Below are 20,020 nucleotides of genomic sequence, written 5' to 3'. Positions count from 1 at the left end.
AAGTTGCGACCAGTCATGGCCGCTGCCTAGACACGCCCCATTTTCTAACATTTTTTAGGGACCTATCCATACTGATGAGATGTCTTAGAAAATCTTTCATGAGCGAGAGCTTTTGAATATCAGGCCCTTTGTAATTTAATCTCTGAAAAAGTAAACGATTTCCAAAAAAAATAAGACATTTTAAATAAAAACACTATCTTATTTTACAGAGTCATCCCTCTTCTTCTTCCATCCCTTTCCCTGAGAATCCTGGTTGGCTAGAAAACATCACAGGCTTAAACCAACAGGCTGAATGAAAACATCAATCTATTTGCTTGTCCTGGTTTTGTTTCATTGGATAAAAATGCCTGTTTGCATCATAACTGGAGGCTGTCATGGAAACAAAAACAAACACATTAACGCTTTAATGACAGGGTTAATTTGTCTACATCGGAACAACATTCTGATGTAAATAAATTGAAATCCCGCAATCGTACATGCAATTGCGAGATTTCAATGATGGGATCGGGTCGGGGGTGTCCCTATGACGTTAGGCACGCCCACCATGACCCGATCCCCTTCTGGAAGAGCCATTGGCTTCAGGACAGCCAAATGGATAGGACGTTGAATTATGTCCTAACGGCACTAAAGCCCAGCACAGTTAGGACGGCATGGAACGTCCTAGCGGTGTTAAAAAGTTAATTTGTTGAACAAATATTAATTTATCAATATTCTTTTATGCATTTCCGGTGATATTCATAAATCATATAATTATTAAGATTATTATTAACAAAACATTTTATGCATCCTCACAATTTTCAGGCAAAAAAAAGTCTGGATGCTATGATTGGGAAGGACTGTTTTGTCCCTTTAAGGGAATCTAACATAGGAGTAATTTTGCTTCCCTATTGTTAAAAGTGTTTGAAAAGCTACACACTGATTTCATATATATAAATACTAACTAGGATACTAATGCTTTGCCGTTTGTGTGGCTGTACTGATTTGCCTATACAACTGCAACGAACGTCGTACATAGCCACATATCATCACCAGTCTCTATGAACGTGATGAAGTCATGTGACGCTGCGCGGATCCTCGCCACTGTGGGTTGTATCCAGGCTCTTGACGTCTGCAGGTTTCTTGGCTCGTGACGTCATATCCGGTGTGGCCGATTTTGCAGCTGGGAGATAACGGTTCGTGCGGGTCTGTCTGTGAGACCCGCCGCCGCTATGTCAGATTTTGACAGTAACCCGTTTGCTGATCCGGACCTTAATAACCCGTTTAAGGTGGGATATGTATATTATGTACATTATAATAGCGCTATACGTACATTTAGGTCTGTTTCCTGGTAGCGATGATTGTGTGTAAACTGTACACCTCCTGAAACCTCAGTGTGCCATATATATATATATATATAGGTGTGTGACAACTGACAAGACATACGTCGAGCTCCTGTGCAAATTGTATATGTGTAAGTTTTCTGTCACTTCAAGTATGTTAATATTGTACATATATTATTTTTCTAATTAATCTATTGTTGCCTGTGAGCTTCACATGACAACTGAAGGATTACATTTTACCAGCCTGTGGTGTAAGCAGAGAACTATAATGTGTGTATGTATTCTGTAGCGTGGGTGTTATGACTACACAGGGGCATCTATATTGTTGTGCGGATGGAATAGCCCTAATAGAGCTCAATGTTAGTAATGTTATTTTCTTTTTCTTAACCCGTGCAGTGCTTTTCATAGCATTGTGTCGTATCCCTCTTTAGCAGTCAATGTTTATGTGATTTTAGAATTATTACTATTTTCTTTAACTTTTCACTGTAATGTGACAACACATTCCTCTGCACTGTATGGGTTAGATCTTGCTTTGCTTTAACATAATTACATGCACGCTGTACACATCTGGTGAGCTATTGACAAGAAGCATATATGTGCAGGAACCAATCAGCAGCTAGCTCCCAGTAGTGCATTGCTGCTCCTGAATATACCTATGTATAGTCTTTAAAGGGATATGAAACCCAAACATTTTCTATTGTGGTTCAGACAGACCATACGATTTTAAAAAAAGTTTCCAATTTTTACTTATCTAATTTTCTTAGTTCTCAGAGTCATGGTATTCTTTGTTGAAGAAATACCTTGGTAGCTGTACTACATGGCAGAAAATTGTGTGGCCATCTAGTGCTCTTGCATATGGATAACATTATTGCAAAGCTGCTGCTATATAGTGCTCCAGATAAGTGCAAGCGCCTGTCCTTTTTTCAACAAAGATACTAAGAGAACAAAGACAATTTTATAATAGAAGTAAATTAGAAATTTTTTTTAATAGGGCATACTCTATATTATTGTTTCTCAACCGCGGTCCTCATTTACCCCCAACAGGCCTGTTTTTCGTTATAGGTCAACTACCATACATAGAGTAATATGTTTATGCATAAAAAGATGTAGGATAGAAATATTCAACTCACATTTGATGATGCACTGCCAAGTGCTATATATGCAGGCCAGATATTCAGGAGTAGTCTGGCTAACTCTTTCACTGTGTCAGGAACATCAGTGGGGAGTGTCTCAGTCTTAGGTGCAATAGGATCCTCAAGATTGTCAAGGGTTTCTCAAAATGATGATAATACCAAAAGCAGGATTCCCATAACAATGTGTATAAAGCTCCGTTTTGATAAAAAATAAAATACTTTAATATCAAAAGCTAAAATACAGCGACGCGTTTCTCAGTGATATACTGTTTAATCAGGCTGATGAAACAGTATATCACTGAGAAATGCGTCACTGTATTTTAGCTTTTAATATTAAAGTATTTTATTTTTTGTCAAAACTGAGCTTTATACACATTGTTATGGGAATCCTGCTTTTGGTATTATCATCATTTTGAGAAACCCTTGACAATCTTGTGGATCCTATTGCACCTAAGACTGAGACACTCCCCACTGATGTTCCTGACACAGTGAAAGAGTTAGCCAGACTACTCCTGAATATCTGGCCTGCATATATAGCACTTGGCAGTGCATCATCAAATGTGAGTTGAATATTTCTATCCTACTTCTTTTTATGCATAAACTTATTACGCTATGGTAGTTTGTTTTTGATTCATCCTAAGGAAGAAATAACACCACACAAGCTATTGCCATTGAGAAAGAGAGTTAGCCAGCATACTCCAAAATGTCTGGCCTGCCTGTACAGCACTTGATAGTGCTTTCTTAAATGTGAGTGTACTTCCATCACTTTATATCCTATCTTGTCATTTTTGAACATACTACGCTATGGGCGCCTTCTCTTTGTATATTTTCTTATAAATTGTATAATAGTATATATGCTGTACATATATATTATCTGCTCAAAACTGGCTGCTAATGTGAAATATATCAGAAATCAGTAAAGTTTGCAGAAAAATTAAATGAGTATTTCTAGCAAGCCTAAGTTAAATGTCGGCTACTAGGGTGAACTGGCAAGCAAAGGGGATACATCACTGTTGAATGTTTAAATCCATTGTCTGCCAGAACACTCATCCCAGTGCTGACATTTTAAAATTTTCTTGCCAGGAATACCCTTTTGACCTTTATGAGTGTATTGATTGCTGATATATTACTTCCGCTAATGAATTCTCATACTTGGCCTCCACTTCACTTACCACCTCAATAAGGAAAATTTGCTGAGATAAGCACACTGCTATAATTAAAGGGACATTAAACCCAAAACTTTTCTTTCATGATTCAGATAGAGAATTCAATTTTTTAAACAACTTTGTAATTTACTTCTATTGTCTAATTTGCTTAATTCTCTTTATATTCTTTCCTGAAAATCATATCTAGATAGGCTCAGTAGCTACTGATTGGTGGCTGCACATAGATACCTTGTGTGATTGGCTGACCCATGTGCATTGCTATTTCTTTAACAAAGGATATCTAAATAAAGAAGCAAATTAGATAATAAAAGTAAATTGGAATGTTGTTTAAAATTGTATTCTCTGACTGAATCATGAAAGACAAATTTTGGGTTTAATGTCCCTTCAATCCAGGCTCCTATAACCCTCATGTCCTGATGCCTGTGCGGCAGAGTCTATGATCTTGGTCTACGCTTTTCTTACGGTAGATAGGTGACCTGTCAGGTGATGCTAGGCACGCCTTCTTCAGTCAGATTCTCCATTGCCTAAAATCAGGAGGGAGCATGAGGTGCAACGTTCCATGCCGTCCTAAAGGCATTTAAACCCATCGTTTTTAGGATGGCATGGAACGTCTTAACGGCGTCTAGAGGATAAGCTTTGTGTGTTGTTTAAATAAGACTCTGTGGATGGTCAAACCTGCATGCATTGTGGAAACGAGGTAGGTTGGTTTTAGATAAACAGCAATGGCAGGCCTCATCCCACTATACAGATATTAAAATCAAGGAATTGCATATGTTTCTTTTTGCACCTGTGGCGCTTGATGTACCCTCCCTAAAGAATCATTTTAATGTTACACATCCCATTACCTGGGCAGCATTGGCAGAATAAAGTGGCTGTATATTACCTTACATGGGCAGCATCCTCAGGTTGCAGAAAGCGAGCAGTATTAGAAGCCAGTATGTATGATTGAGGTTAGGCCCCAAATACTGGAGGTGCTGTAGAGAGGCTTTTTGGCATATCTCTTGGCTGACGGGTTAAATGAAATCCTCTATATTAAGTTTTTACATTTTACTACTTTTTGCCCACGAGTGAGTGCTAGCTAATTTATTTTGTGGTGCTTGCCTAGAAGATTATCAGTTAATTTTAGAGTGCCAACAGATTCTGCAACGCTAATGTGTGCTATCCTCTCCAAAATTCATACCGTACTATCCATTATCTCACAGCGTGCTTCAACACTCTCATGTCACTGCTGCTTGCACAGGCTCTGCACATAAGCTTTGCCATTTTCATATGGTCGCCCCTCACTCTTTCCCGGTTCATGGAATTCAGGGACTGCTACTTAGGCACTGCTACCTAGACAGTGAAGGATACTGGGCTCAATACAGATTGGACCTTGCATGAGGCTCTTATTAGGAGTTTTCTTTACCTCTTTATTTACACTTCTATACCCTTTGTGTGTAAGCTCTTCTTATGAATTTGGGATTTCTCATCTGGGGAAGTCAGATGAGCATCTGGAGATAAGACTTTAAGTCCCTCTCTATTGACTATCAATGTCTATTGGACTGCCCAATTCTAAGGCAAACTTAAAATGTTTGTGTGATGTGAGTAACCAAGCTCTGAGGGCCTGTTATGGAACATTCTTTGGGCAGGGGGTACATAGGCTTAAGGATACCCAGAGACTTCATGGAAATGTGGAATTTTATATTCTGGACACCCCATGTACTTTCATAACTCTGTCTTATGTCAATGTCACCCTGTATCCATAAATACAGGATTGGGTACAGGGTGTGAGTGCCCCTTGTGGGAGCAATTGTGACTCTATAAACCATGTGGGCATAAATGACGTAATAGTTAATAAGAGCTGTTTTTTATATTTTGTAATGAGATGTATTTTATTTACATTTCAGATCTGATTGTGTCTCAGGAGTCTGTCTGGGTAAACTGATTGTGTTCCTGTGTGATTGTTAATAGCGTGCCCAAAATCAGATTGTCTGAGTAAACTTTCTTCACCAGTTAGATTAACATATCAAGTTAATTGTTTTACCTGTGAATAGTGTGTTCAGACCCCTGAGTGTTGCCTCAGTTCTGTTCAACTCTATAACTTTAGACTGCAGTCAAAGGGAGATACCAAGAGCTATTGCTCTGGAGGAAGGGATGTCCAGGACAAGGGAAGTGTTCTGACGGAGGTACTCATTTAGGGTACCAGTCGGTCCGTCACATTTGGTGGCAGGCGCTGGGATTGATTTTTTTTTTGTCTGTCACCCGCAGCTATGGAAGAGGAGCTCTTATCGCGAATGCAGCAAGTCTGACCCACCTTGACGAACCTGTTACTGCACAGGACAAGCTGGGTTGGAGGGATGTGCTGCCTAAATATCAGTCCCTAAGCAGCACTACAAAGATGCGTCAACGGCAGCCAGTGAAGGATCGCAGCCAGACGATTATGGATGATGCGAAGGAAAAATTCCACAGCAGAGTGGGGAGAAGGTTGTCAATCTACGGAGCCAACCCATCCGAAGCAGTGGTCCGGGTAATGTACGCCAAGGTGGTAAAACAGATCACCAGGTATCAGAATATTCGAACAGCTAGGATCAGATACCTCTAAATGGGAAGTTCCGATATGGGACTTTAAGCGGCAAGTCAGTCGCCCTTGCTGTTCTAGGGGGGCCAGTTCCAGAGAAGATGTGCCTGGAATGGAGAGCCCTGATTTGGCTAGAGATGTGGGAAGATGCGCTGGAGAATTGTGCCCTCCCCAGAACAGCGCCTCGTGGACCAGGTAAACTTGCGGCTCTGCTTACTGAGAGGACAACCCACAGGTGAGGGGATAGCCGAACTGAAGTGTCTGGTGCAAAAAGAGGTCGAGCTTGAGGATCGGTACAGAGTGTTATATGGGTTTGCAGACAGGTGGCAGTTGAGAGCAGAAACGCACTATTCCTTGGAAGGTTATGACTTTGGCGGTCCTGGCTTAATATGGGAAGCATTTGAGGAGAAAGTTGACTTTGGCAGTCTCGAGGGATATCGATTCTGGGACATTCAAAGCAAGAGGCAGGAGCTGTTACAGCCACCGGAAGCACTTGCCTTATAGCCTGACCGGACATGGCTTATCTATCAGGAATGGTACCTTGAGGTGGATTACCTAGAACTGCTGGAAAGTGGTCCTTTTCTTACTTCAGAGGCAGCAAATCTAGTGGACCTTATATCCACGGATGTTAGTCCGGGAGGTGTGGATGAGAAAGTGGTCTCAACATGTGGAGTGCAGGGATACGGGGAAGTCGGCCCAGATCCCCAACCCCCTGGTATGGGGACCCTAGTCAGCCTGTTATCTCCCCAGCAGGACCCAGAGATTGTGGATCTAATTGACTTTTCCTCTGAGGTGTCAGTTGCGGATTACCCAGCAGAGGAACAGGCAACAGGGCAGAGTGTTGTTGGCCTCCACCCACCCCTAACCGGCACCCCAGAAAACAGGAATGACAGCCTCATGCTGGCAGAGGGACTGGAGGAGCATGCAGCAATCCCATTGGAGGAGCTGGCATTGGGACTGAGAGATGTTGCCTCTCTCTGCAAGCAATGGGAGATTCCTGTCCAGTACAAGTGGATGGGACTACAGTCTCCACCTGTATTCTCCAGGGATGCTGGGTAGTTGGCCCAGATCTGCAACAGTATGTTGGAGTGAGCCCAGAACCCTGTCTTCTCTCCAGTGACTGAAAGGACTCAAGGGAGAAGGGACATTCAGCACTTCTCCCCAGCAGCAGGTATGTTCTATGAGAGACACCAGAGGTCGGCTGGACGAGTGATGCTCTGTTTGGGACAATTTGTTTGGGGTACTGTGTGGATATGGGCATTGGGGGGTGGATCTACAGACTAACTTCGAAGTAAACCCGTCTGGGGTCTCCTCCTGTGTTAGTCTCCTTCCGAATGGGGAGTAATGTGACGAGAGTCACCAAGATCTGAGAGCCTGTTATGGAACATTCTTTGGGCAGGGGGTACATGGTCTTAAGGATACCCAGAGACTGCATGGAAATGTGAAATTTTATATGCTGGACACCGAATGTACTTTCATAACTCAGTCTTTTGTCAACGTCACGCTGTATCCATAAATACAGGATTGGGTATCAGATCTGATTGTGTCTCAGGAGTCTGTCTGGGTAAACTGTGTTCCTGTCTGATTTTGTTAACTAGACTGCCCAAAATCAGATTGTCTGAGTAAACTTTCTAACCCAGTTAATTAACTTGATATGTTAATGTTTTACCTGTGAATAGACAATTGTTAGAGGTTTGATATATTCATATGTTTGCTTTACTGTTTAACCAATTCCCTCTGTAACCTGAAGCTCTGTGACTCCGGAAGGCCAGGGTGTATAAATGTATGCTGCTTTTAAATAAAGTGTTCATTTTGTGTTCAGACCCCTGAGTTTTGCCTCAGTTCTTTTCACCTCCTATAACTTTAGACTGCGGTCAAAGGGAGATACCATGAGCTATTGCTCTGGATAATGGGATGTCCAGGACAAGGCAAGTGTTCTGACGGAGGTACTCATTCAGGGTACCAGACGGTCCGTCACAGTTTGAATGTGGGAAAGGGATCTGACTCAATCTTCCAGCAAAGACCTTTTCAAAAGTTATAGTTAATTAGATCCGCAATAAATTGTACTACACTGTACAAGTTATACTTTAAATTCTTAACCCACTGGCACCTAATCCCCTATAGATTACTAGAATGTTCCCCTTACAATTTGTCTGTGTTTGCGTGGGCGTCATTCAGTAGGCTCTGATATGCATGTAAGGTGGGAGTATCAGGTGACTTTACCTATTTGAGAAATTAGGTTTACCAACAAGGATGGATCCTGAGAAATGTCTATTTCACTTCTTGGTGTTTCAAATATTGCCCTATTTTAGGAGACCTTGGCATGGCGGTGAAACTTTCCATAGTTGGGTACTGAAAACCCCCCACCTCTCACTTGGGGAAAAAAGTAACTGATAAAAATACATACATAAAAGCTATATATAAAAGATATTCATTATTATTTATTTATTTATTTTTATATATCTTTATAAAACATTTTATTTTTTTTGCAGTGTAGTGATCTTACTCGACCCTTCCACTAATTGCAGCCATCTTTATTACTGGCAGCTGTCTGCCAGTACTTATAAATACTTATATTTATTTATTTTTTTACATTTTCCTCTAGTGTAGTGGTGTACCCCCCCTTCCAGCAATTGTAAACTAGGGCCAGGAACCCCCCACCCCTCCATCTTTCCTAAAAAAAATAAAAAAAATCTTCAGTGTAGGGCCTATCCCACTCTCTCCACCACCCTCCTGCTGGACTGCCCACACCTCGCACCAGCAGATGATCGTTATAGTTGGTGACACACAGTCTCACCGTCTGTAACGATCAGGCTCCTGTTCTATATATTAACCCACTGGCACCTAATCCCCTATAGATTACTAGAATGTTCCCCTTACAATTTGTCTGTGTTTGCGTGGGCGCCATTCAGTAGGCTCTGATATGCATGTAAGGTGGGAGTATCAGGTGACTTTACCTATTTGAGAAATTAGGTTTACCAACAAGGATGGATCCTGAGAAATGTCTATTTCACTTATATTGAGTCAGATCCCTTTCCCACATTCAAACTGTGACGGACCGTCTGGTACCCTGAATGAGTACCTCCGTCAGAACACTTGCCTTGTCCTGGACATCCCATTATCCAGAGCAATAGCTCATGGTATCTCCCTTTGACCGCAGTCTAAAGTTATAGGAGGTGAAAAGAACTGAGGCAAAACTCAGGGGTCTGAACACAAAATGAACACTTTATTTAAAAGCAGCATACATTTATACACCCTGGCCTTCCAGAGTCACAGAGCTTCAGGTTACAGAGGGAATTGGTTAAACAGTAAAGCAAACATATGAATATATCAAACCTCTAACAATTGTCTATTCACAGGTAAAACATTAACATATCAAGTTAATTAACTGGGTTAGAAATATAGAAATATATAGACGCCAGAAATATATAGAACAGGAGCATCGATTGTGCTCCGGTTCCATATGCAGGCAGATTTCTGGAGCTCAGGAACTCCAGCTCGTCCTTCAGCTCGGACGTGTATATATACGTTGTGCTGTATGATGAGCTTTGTACCACATGAGATATCTATCTATCTATCCTATCTATCTATCTATCTATCTATCTATCTGTGTGTATGTATGTCTAAATGGGTTAAGGGGTTAAATGACTGTAGAAACACCTGTTTTCTGCAAATCATCTTTTTTTTTTTTTTTTTTATGTATAGTGTCTTTTCTAACTTAATATATTCTATATCAGTAGACAAGTTTTTCCAGTAATCAACGTTCTTACATTTTATTGAAAAGATCATTTTAAAAGTGGGTTTATCAACCTTATCTTACCCACCCCAACTGCAGCAATGAAGACAGGAACAGAAAGACTAAGCATGGTGAATTTGGTAATGATTTTTTTAAATTTGTGATTTCGGTTGCATTCTGTACGTTTGTCAAAGCAAGTACATCTAAAGCAGTGACAGAATATTAGCTACTAGTTTGGAAATCGAATCACTCTGTGTGATATTTTCCTTTTTTATATGTAAACAAAGCCATAACACTGACTTTTACCCTGGCTTCTGTGTTCCTACCGTTTCAGGCCACATTATCTTGCAACAACACATGATGTGATGGTGTCAGATTATTTAGTGTCACCCAATGATAATCTTATTGCAGAGCAAAAGAGGTCAATTTACAGCATCCGAGTATAAATAAACTGTGCCCGCAGACTGGAAAGAAACACAGAAGCAATCCAAAGCCGCTGAATTATTATTTTTAATTTAGGGAGATGAGAATCAAATATTTTGTGGTGTTTCCAGGCCTTGGTATGACCTGCTTTAGTTTTATCTTTTCCTTACAGTTTGATTTTGCAAATATTACAGATTATTATTTTAAGGAATATTTACGATCTGAATGACAATTCCAGACATTATTTTAGGAGATCTGTGGTGCTTATAGAAAACATGCTTTGTACTGTATATGATTTCTTTTAAATACCTGCATTTAAAGAAAAGAAGTTTGTGAATATTCTCAGCAATCTTAGAGGAGTCATTTGTTTACCTGACAAAAAAGGCTATTTGATCATTTGTGCACTGTCAACCTTTTTTTTATTCTTTTTGCTAAGCTTTTACTAGCACTGACACATTTCTTTTAATTAGAGCTGCAACAACTAATCGGCATAATTGATAATATAAAATTATATAGAAAATAGTTGTCAACGAATCTCATAATCGATTAGTTGGTTTGCAATTAGTTGGTCTGTGCACAACACCAGCTGCTTCACTCCGATGGGCTCCTGCACATGGTATTGTGTTTTATGGTTATGCCCTTCGTTTAAAGGACGTCTACAGACATTTTACTTTTCACTTTTTCAGGACAGTATAAGTTTCTTTTTAGTTTACAACCACTCCTGTATTATGTGCAACCCAAAAATAAAATAGGAGTCATAATTTGTATTGTTTATATTAAATCAGGTGATTTGGGACTGTGCTTTGCATGACATAGTGCTGAGCTTGTTATTTACACCTAGCCCTAGATTGATGGCATTTGTTATATGAATTTGTCACTATTGCCTGTTTGCACAATTTTTAGCGGATCGCTTGCTATTGCTGATTATATGTATAGATAAATGCGTAAGGCTGTGTCCTGTTACTGATATCAAGTCTTTAGCCTTTTTGCCTTTTTTTAATTTTAATATTTTTAATTAATTGGAATATGTACCAAATTCAACCTCTGTAAGTATATATCTGCTATTTTAAGAGTTGACTAGATATTTTTTCCCCTAACCTTATAGCTGGTTGTTTACAATTGCATATAGATATTCAAGATATTTTTATGTCAGAATGAAGACCAGGCTTACTTTAAGATGCCCCTTGCATTGGTGGAGAGCTAACAAAGAAAATAGCCCACCTTGGTGATATTGGCAAAACCCTACTTATGCATCTCAGGCACCTCAACACCATCTGAGCGCCTCTTCTCTGCGGCAGGCAAAATAGCTTGCAAAAAAGAAAGACAGCCTCAGCCAGGAGCATTTGAACATTTCAATGTAAAGTTTCTGAAAGAGTGTATAACAGAATGTTATAAACAGTGGAGTTCTACCTATTACTAGTTCTACCTCTTTTCAAACAGTTTGTGGTTTTGTTTTGCTTAATTATAAAAATTTGTTCTGCTGCTTAAAAAATTGGACCAACAGTTGTGTTAATGTTAAGTTTTAGTCAGAAGTTTATATTTATAACACTCAATATATGTATTTTATTTCAAATATAGGAAAAAAGTATTTATTTACTTTTTATCCAATTTAATCGATCGATTATGAAAATAATCGTTAGTTGCAGCCTTACTTTTAATGATTTTATTTTTTACCCTGTCCTATATTGATAACATTTTAAATATGTTGCATACTATTCCAATTGCAGTCATTTTGAAAATGGTATATGTAAGCATATTTAGGCATGCTTAGCTCCAGTTGTTGAGGACCCATAAGCAGAGTTTTTAAGAAGTGCTTTTTAGAAATTGGTTCCTAGATGGTCCTGATACCACTCTTTGGGCAGATGATGAACAAACACATATTCTAATCAAATCAATTTTAGGATGGATTGAACAAATCTATTTTTGAACAAAAGTCAGCTGAAATGCTGGAGTGTTATTGGCCAGCACTTTTTCATAAATATATTTTGACTGCTTCCTTTGGATAGAAGCCTCCTCTTTACAATAACTTTTTTTTCCCCCATCTCTCTTATTGCAAATATGTATAGATATTTTAGAACAATTTTGCTTCTTAACTGCTTTATGTACATTGGAGAAAACATCAATTTTATATTATTTGTCCCGGTCCTGAGTGACCATTGATTTTTGCTGGATGGCAATTTTTTTTATCTTTAGGTACAATCTATTTATCTAGCTAAAATATACTTGATTTGTTTTTTCCTATTGTATGGTAAGGTCATAATACTTTAACTCTCTTCTCTTTGAAACAATGCATCGACTTTTATGTATGTTATGTAACTTAACTGTCATGCTTTTTGTGTTCTATTTATATATGTTTAGTAAAAGCTTTTATAAAATATGACATACGGTGTGTGTATGTATGTATGTGTATTTGTGTATACCCAGGTGCTGAACCTAAAATGAGCCGGCTCCTAACCTTTCATTCCTGCTTTTTCAAATAAAGATACCAAAAGAACGAAGAAAAATTGATAATAGAAGTAAATTAGAAAGTTGCCTAACATTTGCATGCTCTTTCCGAATCATGAAAGAAATTTGGGTTTAGTATCCCTTTAAGAAATCAATTTATCATGTCTGGTTTACTGTATAATTATGCTGTAAACTGACCCACCTATAATGCAATTAGCTTAAATTGTTTTAGTTTTTGATATATAAAACAGGTCTTAAAATTTACTTAAAAAAATTAAACATTGTCACATCTATCTGATTATTTTACGTACAGTTTTTATACTAAGTCACAATGGCCATCATAGAATAAATGTGTCCACTACTTTTTTTTTCTCATCAGTGCTTTGTATCTAAAGCTGCATCCAGAAAAGGAGGCTTGATAAAATGAATATATCAACAAATAACATAACATAAACTGCACTGTGTACCTAAACTACTTAACCAAATGGATCTGATACATTTGTGGTTTTTAAATGTAGAATTTGCCTCTCAGCCATCTGAAAATTGTATGCAGTAGTATATAGTGTGTGCAAGTGATCAGAGGCAGCTGTTCTATTGAATATTCATAAGCTTTAAATAATGCAATGCAGTGTCACTTTGTAACTAATAGAAACGCATTATAGTGTACTGATCTGTATGGTTAGTGTATGAATTACATTACTTCTGTTCTACACGTGTGATCATTGACGTCATTCGTGAGATTAGTTGTGGTCTACACACCTTAAACCCTAATCTTAAATATATATATTTTTTCTCACATAACTGTATTAAACACATCCCTGTGCTTTTCTCAGATGTTTGCTCATTTAGACAAATTTTTAATTGGTGCAAATTTGCGCACAGCCTGTGAAAATTTCTGAGAGCCTTGGCTTTTGTTATGAATATAAGATAATCTATTTATCTATACTATTAATAATGAATATATTTAAAATGTCTGTATAGTGAATAAAGACATTATGAAAACTTTCAGGTTCATATTTAAAGTTGACTTTTATAAAGCCTATAAATATTATAAAAAAAAACTTGTCTTACTTGGGGTAATTGATAAACAAAACAAGCTATGATAGCTTTTCTGATTCCCAGAATGGTTTGTCATAAGTAATTAGAAACTTTAAGTTAGATTTTAATGATGCCAACACTGAAACAACAAGGGTAATATGTACATTTTTATTAAGCACAAGTTTCACTTTGTTGGCCTTTTTAACTGACAATATATAGCAAAAGATAAAGGATACTAAACACAAATTTTTTCTTTAATGATTCAGATAGAGCATGCAATTTTAAGCAACTTTCTAATTTACTCCTATCAATATTTCTTTGTTCTCTTGCTATCTTTAGTTAAAAAGCAGGAATTTAAAGCCTAGGAGCCAGTCCATTTTAGGTTCAGCACCCTGGATAGCGCTTGCCTATTGGTGGATACATTTAGCAAACCAATAAGCAAGCACATAACCAAAGTTCTCAACCAAAAATGGGCCAGCTCTTAAGCTTTACATTCCTGCTTTTTAAAGATAGCAAGAGATTGTTAAAGATAGCAAGAGAATGAAGAAAAAGTGATAATATTAGTAAATGATAAAGTTGCTTAAAAATGCCTGCTCTATATGAATCATTAAAGAAAAAAATTGAGTTTAGTATCGCTTTAACCTTCCAATATAACATTCCATAATAATCAATTTATTAAGTTATTTTAATTTCACTCCGTGATCTGTACCTTTTCCCTGACCTCAGCAATTTGCCTGTCCGCACTTGATCGCAAATTGTGGGGTGTATATCAGTCTTCTCTGCAGAAAATGTTACCAGCCGTGTAGCATTATGAAGTAGCCATGTGGGGGCAGTGTAATATTTTCTAATATTTAAATCCATTTTCTGCTATGCAAAGGATACATTTAATTGCATAATACAGTATAACATAAATGTATTTAATAATGTGTGCAATAAAAAAAATGAACATTTTTAATATTAGCAACGTTTTTAACCAGGTTTAAACCTTTATTTTCAGGATCCTTCGGTTACCCAGGTGACACGGAATATTCCACCCGGATTAGAAGAATATAATCCCTTTTCGGATTCAAAAACGGTAAGTAAGGTGTATGTAGGTGTGTGTGTGGGGGGTGGTTACTGTGCAAAAGTGTTAGGCATGTGTACATTTTTTATTTAATTTAAATAATTATAGCGCTGCGGAATTTGTTGGCGCTCTACAAATAACCGATATACAAATAATAATAATAATTAGTAAAAGTTAGGCTTCATTAGCTGCCAAATGCGGAAGAAGGTGTTCAATTGCGGCCTTTGGATCATTTTTCTTTTTTTTTTTCTGTTTTTTTTTTTATTTTTTTATTAGTGTATGCACTATTTGAAAATTTACTTTGGACTTTTGTGCCTCTTTAATTTATAACAGGAATATTATTTAGTATTTTATATGGGTAAAAGATGTTTGGGAATTCAAATGTATTAATGTTTGAGAAACATTCAGACATTCTAATATCAATTGATGTCAATGATATGGGGGTTTGTGTGTGTTAGGCCATTGTTATTGACAATACTCATTTTTGACATAGAATTTGGTGAAATTTGGTTTCTTAAATCTAACCCAAATTGATAAAAAAATAAAAATAAAAAAAAAGTTGCAATCTTAAGACTTAATTGCGTTTGACATAATCAGTGACCTTTAGTCATTGGGTTGTTCACTGTGGTTTTCTTTTTGCTTAATAGGGGAAATCCCACTGCTGTATTTATAGACTTAATCAGACTACCAAAAGCTTTTAAAGAAAATGTAGGTTTATTTATTACAGGTACATTATTAAAATAAAGGACCTGTATGAAACAAAAGTATATTTCTGTGTTCATAGTGACAATTTGACCTAGTAGTTCAGAAATGGGTGAATTCTTTATTTCTAATGAGAATTAAATAGATCCTGTGATTTGCAAGAATAAAACTTGCATATGCAGCAAATTCATCATATAAGATAAAGGTAATGTCTAATGCAAAAATAACATGCTCCTAGCTATCTGTTTGTTTAATCCCTTCGCATGAGTGCCTGGTGATTTACTTATGTATTTAACGCATAACTAGCTATTAGAGCATGTCATTTTTTTTCATTGGTATGTCCTTTAACGGTGCAGTACAATCAACTTTAAATACCATAAATATTTGTTTTGTAAAGTGCAGCCATATTTCAGTTCCAAGTATATGAACTAGAGGTACACAATATTTTTGTCCCTTATTTATCATGGCTGAGGGACATAGTTACACTAAACAGAAAAACAAAATCTGTGATTTCTTGACAAAAAGCAGTTCTCATTATCTATAGCATGAGTATAATGTAATGTGACCCCTGCAAACAGTGACTGGCCGTCCATATAAGATTTTGGATGCTTCCCGTTACAGAAGATAAAGCTAATTTTACGACTTGATAATATAAAGTGAGGCAGGATGAGAACCTCCCGCGTAAAACTTCCAGTCTATAGACCACGGTTTTTAAAAGAAATGCGGCCATATTTCTCACAGTGGCTTCCTTCTAATTTCGGTTTAAAATGTTATATTAAAAGAATATTCAGTCTGTCCTGATTTAATTGTATTTTATTTTTTCCTTTAAATATAAGCCTCCACCTCCCAAAGTGAAAATGGCAAACACCCCACCTAATACACAGCCTGCTATAATGAAGCCAACAGAAGAGCCACCAGCATACACTCAGATTGCAAAGGTAGGTTACGTTAATTTAATTATCAATGATTTTAGAAGTTGCTGTCATTCATATGGTGTTCTCTAAAGTTTTACCTTAACATTACATACAACTCATGACTTTATTGTAGGATCAGAGAAGTAGTAGAGCATGACTTGCTATTTTTACATTTCTGCGGTGTTTGTGTTTAGCTGTAATTTTCCTCTTACTCATTTACTGTACCCACACATATTATATACTGTTTGTCTCGCCATTAAATGGACTTTTAAAAGATACCATTTTCTCTTGTAAGGTGTATCCAGTCCACGGATCATCCATTACTTGTGGGATATTCTCATTCCCAACAGGAAGTTGCAAGAGGACACCCACAGCAGAGCTGTAATATAGCTCCTCCCCTAACTGTCATAGCCAGTCATTCTCTTGCAACTCTCAACAAGCAAGGACGTTGTAGGATAGAGTGGTTAAATATAGCTAGTTTATTTTCTTCAATCAAAAGTTTGTTATTTTTAAATAGTACCGGAGTTGTGCTATTTTATCTCAGGCAGTAAATAGAAGAAGAATCTGCCTGAGGTTTCTATGATCTTAGCAGGTTGTAACTAAGATCCATTGCTATTCTCACATATGTCTGAGGGGATTACACAGATGAGGTAAAACTTCAGCGAGAGAATGGCGTGCAGTTTATTCTGCTATCAGGTATGCGCAGTTATAATTTTTTCTAGAGATGGAAAACACTAGAAAATGCTGCTGATACCGGATTAATGTAAGTTAAGCCTGAATACAGTGATTTAATAACGACTGGTATCATGCTTACTCCCAGGGGTAATACCCTTATGATATTTACAATATAAAACGTTTGCTGGCATGTTTAATCGTTTTTATATATGCTTTGGTGATAAAACTTTATTGGGGCCTAGTTTTTTCCACATGGCTGGCTTAAATTTTGACTAGAAACAATTTCCACTGTTGTAGTATAAAAGTTACAGTTGGTGCAGTTAAAATTACAAACTGTGACATCCAGCTTCCCTCAAAGGGCCTCTGAATGCTATAGGACATCTCTAAAGGGCCCAAAGGCTTTCCAAAGTCGTTTATTGGGGAAGGTAGGGCCACAGCTTGCTGTGGCAGTTGGTTGTGACTGTTAAAAAAACGTCTATTTCGTTTTTCTGATCCGTTTTTTTAACTAAGGGGTTAATCATCCATTTGCAAGTGGGTGCAATGCTCTGTTAGTCTATTATACACACTGTAAAAATTTCGTTTGATTTACTGCATTTTTTCACTGTTTTTCAAATTCTGACAAAATTTGTTTCTCTTAAAGGCACAGTACCGTTTTTTATATTTGCTTGTTAACTTGATTTAAAGTGTTTTCCAAGCTTGCTAGTCTCATTGCTATTCTGTATAAACATGTCTGACATAGAAGAAACTCCTTGTTTATTATGTTTAAAAGCCATGGTGGAACCCCCTCTTAGAATGTGTACCAAATGTACTGATTTCATTTTATGCAATAAAGATCATTTTCTGTCTTTAAAAAATGTATCACCAGAGGTAACTGACGAGGGGGAAGTTATGCCGACTAACTTTCCCCACGTGTCAGACCCTTTGACTCCCGCTTAAGGGACTCACGCTCAAATGGCGCCAAGTACATCTAGGGCGCCCATAGCGTTTACTTTACAAGACTTGGCGGCATTCATGGATAATACACTGTCAGCGGTATTAGCCAGACTACCTGAACTTAGAGGTAAGCGAGATAGCTCTGGGGTGAGACAAAATGCAGAGCATACTGACGCTTTAAGAACCATGTCTGATACTGCCTCACAATATGCAGAAGCTGAGGAAAGAGAGCTTCAGTCAGTGGGTGATGTTAATGACTCAGGAAAGATACCTGATTCTAATATTTCTACATTTAAATTTAAGCTTGAACACCTCCGCGTGTTACTTAGGGAGGTTTTAGCTGCTCTGAATGACTGTGATACCATTGCAGTGCCAGATAAATTGTGTAGACTGGATAAATACTTAGCAGTGCCGGGGTGTACTGATGTTTTACAGAAATTATTAATAAGGAATGGGATAGACCAGGTGTGCCGTTCTCTTCCCCTCCTATTTTTAGAAAAATGTTTCCAATAGACTCCACCACATGGGACTTATGGCAGACAGTCCCTAAGGTGGAGGGAGCAGTTTCTACTCTAGTAAAGCGTACTACTATCCCTGTCGAGGACAGTTGTGTTTTTTTTTTTTTAGATCCAATGGATAAAAAATTAGAGGTTACCTTAAGAAAATATTTATTCAACAAGGTTTTATCCTACAGCCCCTTGCATGCATTGCCCCTGTCACTGCTGCTGCGGCGTACTGGTTTGAGTCTTTACAGGTAGCGACTCCATTGGATGACATACTTGGCAAACTTAGAGCACTTAAGCTAGCCAATTCTTTTATTCTGATGCCATTGTTCATTTGACTAAACTAACAGCTAAGAATTCTGGTTTTGCTATACAGGCGCGCAGAGCGCTATGGCTTAGATCATGGTCAGCTGACGTGACTTCAAAATCTAAGCTGCTTAACATTCCCTTCAAGGGGCAGACCCTATTCGGGCCTGGTTGAAGGAGATTATTGCTGATATCACTGGAGGAAAAGGTCATGCCCTTCCTCAGGACAGGTCCAAATCTAGGGCCAAACAGTCTAATTTTCGTGCCTTTCAAAACTTCAAGGCAGGTGCGGCATCAACTTCCTCTAATAATAAACAAGAGGGAACTTTTGCTCAATCCAAGACGGTCTGGAGACCAAACCTGACATGGAAAAAAGGTAAGCAGGTAAAAAAGCCTGCTGCTGTCTCTAAGACAGCATGAAGGAACGGCCCCCTATCCGGGAACGGATCTAGTAGGGGGTAGACTTTCACTCTTTGCCCAGGCGTGGGCAAGAGATGTTCAGGATCCCTGGGCGTTGGAAATTATATCCCAGGGATATCTTATGGACTTCAAAGCTTCCCCCCCCAAAAGGGAGATTTCACCTTTCATAATTATCTGCACACCAGATAAAGAGAGAGGCATTCTTACACTGTGTACGAGTCCTCCTAGTTATGGGAGTGATCCATCCAGTTCCAAAGGAGGAACAGGGACAGGGTTTTTACTCAAATCTGTTTGTGGTTCCCAAAAAAGAGGGAACCTTCAGACCAATTTTGGATCTAAAGATCTTAAACAAATTCCTCAAAGTTCCGTCGTTCAAGATGGAAACTATTCGTACCATCCTACCACTGATCCAGGAGGGTCAATATATGACTACAGTGGATCTAAAGGATGCTTATCTTCACATTCCGATACACAAAGATCATCATCAGTTTATCAGGTTTGTCTTTTAAGACAGGCATTACCAGTTGTAGCTCTTCCCTTGGGATTAGCTACAGCCCCAAGAATCTTTACAAAGGTTCTAGGGTCACTTATGGCGGTCCTAAGGCCGCAGGGCATAGCAGTAGCCCCTTATTTAGACGACATCCTGATACAGGCGTCAAACTTCCAAATTGCCAAGTCTCATACGGA

At 38.1% G+C, this 20,020-nt stretch overlaps 1 protein-coding gene across 1 annotated transcript in view; it reads left to right on the top strand.

Moving 5' to 3' along the window:
• Positions 1-1,108: 1,108 nt before the first annotated feature.
• The window catches only part of SCAMP1 (secretory carrier membrane protein 1), an 83,538-nt gene continuing 64,626 nt past the window's right edge, over positions 1,109-20,020 (top strand). Inside the window, exons 1-3 of the mRNA XM_053701375.1 lie at positions 1,109-1,265; positions 14,815-14,892; positions 16,419-16,520. Of these exons, the coding sequence (XP_053557350.1) occupies positions 1,209-1,265; positions 14,815-14,892; positions 16,419-16,520 (237 nt within the window). The 5' untranslated portion in view covers positions 1,109-1,208. The remainder of the gene's footprint in view (positions 1,266-14,814; positions 14,893-16,418; positions 16,521-20,020) is intronic.

Source organism: Bombina bombina, chromosome 2 (genome assembly GCF_027579735.1).
Source record: "Bombina bombina isolate aBomBom1 chromosome 2, aBomBom1.pri, whole genome shotgun sequence".
Taxonomy (NCBI): domain Eukaryota; kingdom Metazoa; phylum Chordata; class Amphibia; order Anura; family Bombinatoridae; genus Bombina; species Bombina bombina.
Note: the sequence above shows the minus strand (reverse complement) of the source record. Positions and strands in the feature narration are given on the sequence as shown.